This window comes from Bos javanicus, chromosome 10 (genome assembly GCF_032452875.1).
Source record: "Bos javanicus breed banteng chromosome 10, ARS-OSU_banteng_1.0, whole genome shotgun sequence".
NCBI classification, from domain to species: Eukaryota; Metazoa; Chordata; class Mammalia; order Artiodactyla; family Bovidae; genus Bos; species Bos javanicus.
Window position 1 is genome coordinate 24,127,766 of NC_083877.1, and position 2,834 is coordinate 24,130,599.

Genomic DNA, 2,834 nt, shown 5'->3' on the forward strand with positions numbered 1-2,834 from the left:
CTGTACTCTGAAAACTGTAAGACATTGAGGAAAAGAATTTAAGATGACGTAAATTGAAAAAGGAAGCTGAGAGGGCTATAGTAAACAAGAGTCCATGGCTTTTCATTGGCGGAGTCCTTGACAGGAAATAAGAGGCATCTTTCATCTTCCCTTTGCCCTCCATTATGTCCACAAGCCATGAGAGTTTCCCTTGTCTCCCAACACTTCCTTGGTGGCTCAGATGCTAAAGCATCTGCCTACAATGAGGGAGACCTGGGTTGAATCCCTGGGTCAGAAAGATCCCCTGGAGAAGGAAATGGCAACCCACTCCAGTATTCTTGCCTGGAAAATCCCATGGACGGAGGAGCCTGGTAGGCTACAGTCCATGGGGTCACAGAGAGTCAGACACTGAGCGATTTCACTTTCATTTTCTGTTTAATAATTTTTTATAGTTTATAAGACAGAGACGTAAAGATATTTGACTCCAAAAGAGGAAGGAGCTATGGTGATGGGAGTGAGAAGTTCTAGTGATTCAAGAAGGAGTCACGAACTAAAGAATTTAGTTGGCCTTCCAAAGCTAAAAAAGGCAAGGAAATAGATTATCCCTTAGATCTCAAGAAAGAATTAACTCTGCCAAGAGCTTGACTATGGACAGTGAAATGTATTTAAGATTTCTTGCATCCAGAATAATTTTCTTCTAAGTTATCAAGCTCATATTGAACATTGAGTAAGGTTTATTGTTGATGTTCACTTTGCTGCTCTTGTAGGATGGGATGATGCAAGTGTCTGTTGGGACATATTCTGGTGAGGCAGATCTGAACAGTCTTGAGTCATCTAACTAATCAGGATAACAACTTTATTGGAGTTATTTTTTTTCTTTGAATTCTTTTCACTTTTTACCATTTTTCAGTTCAGCATACGGTGGTTAAATATTTATTTTATTTGTGTCCTCTTATCAGCTATTCTGCTAGTTCCAAGTTAGAAGTCTCTAGTGCAGAAGGAAATATAGATTGAGAAAAGAAGATAAAGACCAAAGTTCATAATCTGTAGGGCCAAAAAGTGTCTTTGATTAAAACTGTACCAGTGTAGGTAAGAAATGATCAGCACTGCAAATGCCCTGTGGTGGCCTCACGGTGTGACTGTGGCTGGAGGAGGGGCTGAGCCCGTGGAGGGTTTGTGTAGAGGCTGCAGGTGCCTGGGGAGCACTGTGCTGCACAGCACAGAAGTAAGTTCCTGAGTCTGTGGTCTGCGAAGAGGAAATGTGCAGTGAGCTGCGGCATTCTGTAGGGATTGTTGTGGCATTTAATCTTCCATTCTGCTTTGTTCCTGAAGGAATGTAAAATAGGTGGATAAGGCGGCCCTTGGGGTTCTGTAGATACCACTGTACATTGCTCACAGAGGCAGAAAAATTACACCTCAGCATGTGGCTGGCTCCCTCCTGGAGACTCAGGGCTGGGGGACTCTGCTCCACATCCACCCCTCGAACACCTGATGAAGAAAGAGAAACAGTCACTGATGAGGGTCACTGTAACTCCTACAAAACCCTGAAAGTGCCTCCACCCCACCCCCCCCAGCCCCCTGCTTCTCCGCTGATCCCATAGATGATGAGGATAGAAAGTCTGCAGGACTTGTCAGCTCCTCTCTCTCCCTTAACAATACAGCAGCTGCTCAGTCCTTCAGATGCCCCTCTGGGGCAACCCCAACTCACAGCAAACCTGGGCAAACAAAAGCCCCAGCACAGTGCCTGCTAGCCTCTTCATGATGCTTCCTCTTCTCATTGAGACATTTCCACTGTAAGACACTTCAGTAAACCCTGAGGGGGTGAGTGTCATAAGTCCTTGTGGAAATGTTCCTGCTCCTGCAGCCAGTCAGCTCACCCAAAAAATCCAGCTTATGCCCTCACTTTCTGACAGAAAGCCCCACCCTCCCACCTCAACCAATTCAGAATGGACTGCAGAGGAGTGAGGAGAGTGAGAAATAGAAAGGTCATTATTTTAGGACTTTAGGGTCATTTTCTAAGAACATTGCAAAGAAGGCAGACTCTGATTTGAATTTGTGGAGGATTTTGGGGAAGAGAAAACAAACTAATTATCTAGCTGGCATGGATGCAGGAGATTCTTGCAAAATGAAATTTTATTTCCCAGAAGTTCTCAGGATCCTTTTTTTTTTTCCCCTTTGGCATCTCTTATGCACTCACCTGTGATTCTGAAGGGTGCCCATGAATCAACACAGTATTCATAGCAGTCTTGGCTAGAACATTTTGCAGTATTAAACAGGTTTACTTTTAAACTATATATATTTATTTTAGACTGAACCTACATAAAGTGTGATATTACTTTTTGTCACTTGATGAGCGTTGAAAATAGAATTGTAAATAGCTTTATTTTTATTAAAACTAATAGTTTTATTTTTATTTTTGTTAAAACTCATCCATGTTGAAGTATAGCAAAAATCTCCACAATATTGCAAAATAATTACCCTCCAATTAAGATTAATTAAGTAATTAAAAAATATAATATAAAAATAAATTTTAAATAAAATTTTAGGTTTAAATAAATTTTATTTTATTATTTTTTAAATTAGAGAATAATTGCTTTACATTGTTGGGTCAGTTGCTGCTGTACAACAAAGTGAATCAGTTAGTATTATATTATATATATCCCCTCCCTCTTAAGCCTCCTTCCAATGCTCTAGTTCCTCACAGAGCACCAGTATGGGCTCCCTGTTTATATTGCAACTTCCCATTAGTTATCTGTTTTACACAAAATACAGTTTAACTGTTAACTATTGTTATTTGTATTCTGTTTTTGCCTCTAGTAGGTAATTCAAAAGAAAAATAAGGGTTTTTAAAACAT

At 40.3% G+C, this 2,834-nt stretch overlaps 1 gene segment (V, D, J or C); it reads right to left on the bottom strand.

Moving 5' to 3' along the window:
• Positions 1-1,048: 1,048 nt before the first annotated feature.
• On the bottom strand, positions 1,049-1,828 carry LOC133255154 (T cell receptor alpha variable 22-like). The segment is given in 2 exon segments: positions 1,049-1,467; positions 1,688-1,828. Coding segments are annotated over 2 exon segments (543 nt in total).
• Between the last annotated feature and the right edge of the window lie 1,006 nt (positions 1,829-2,834).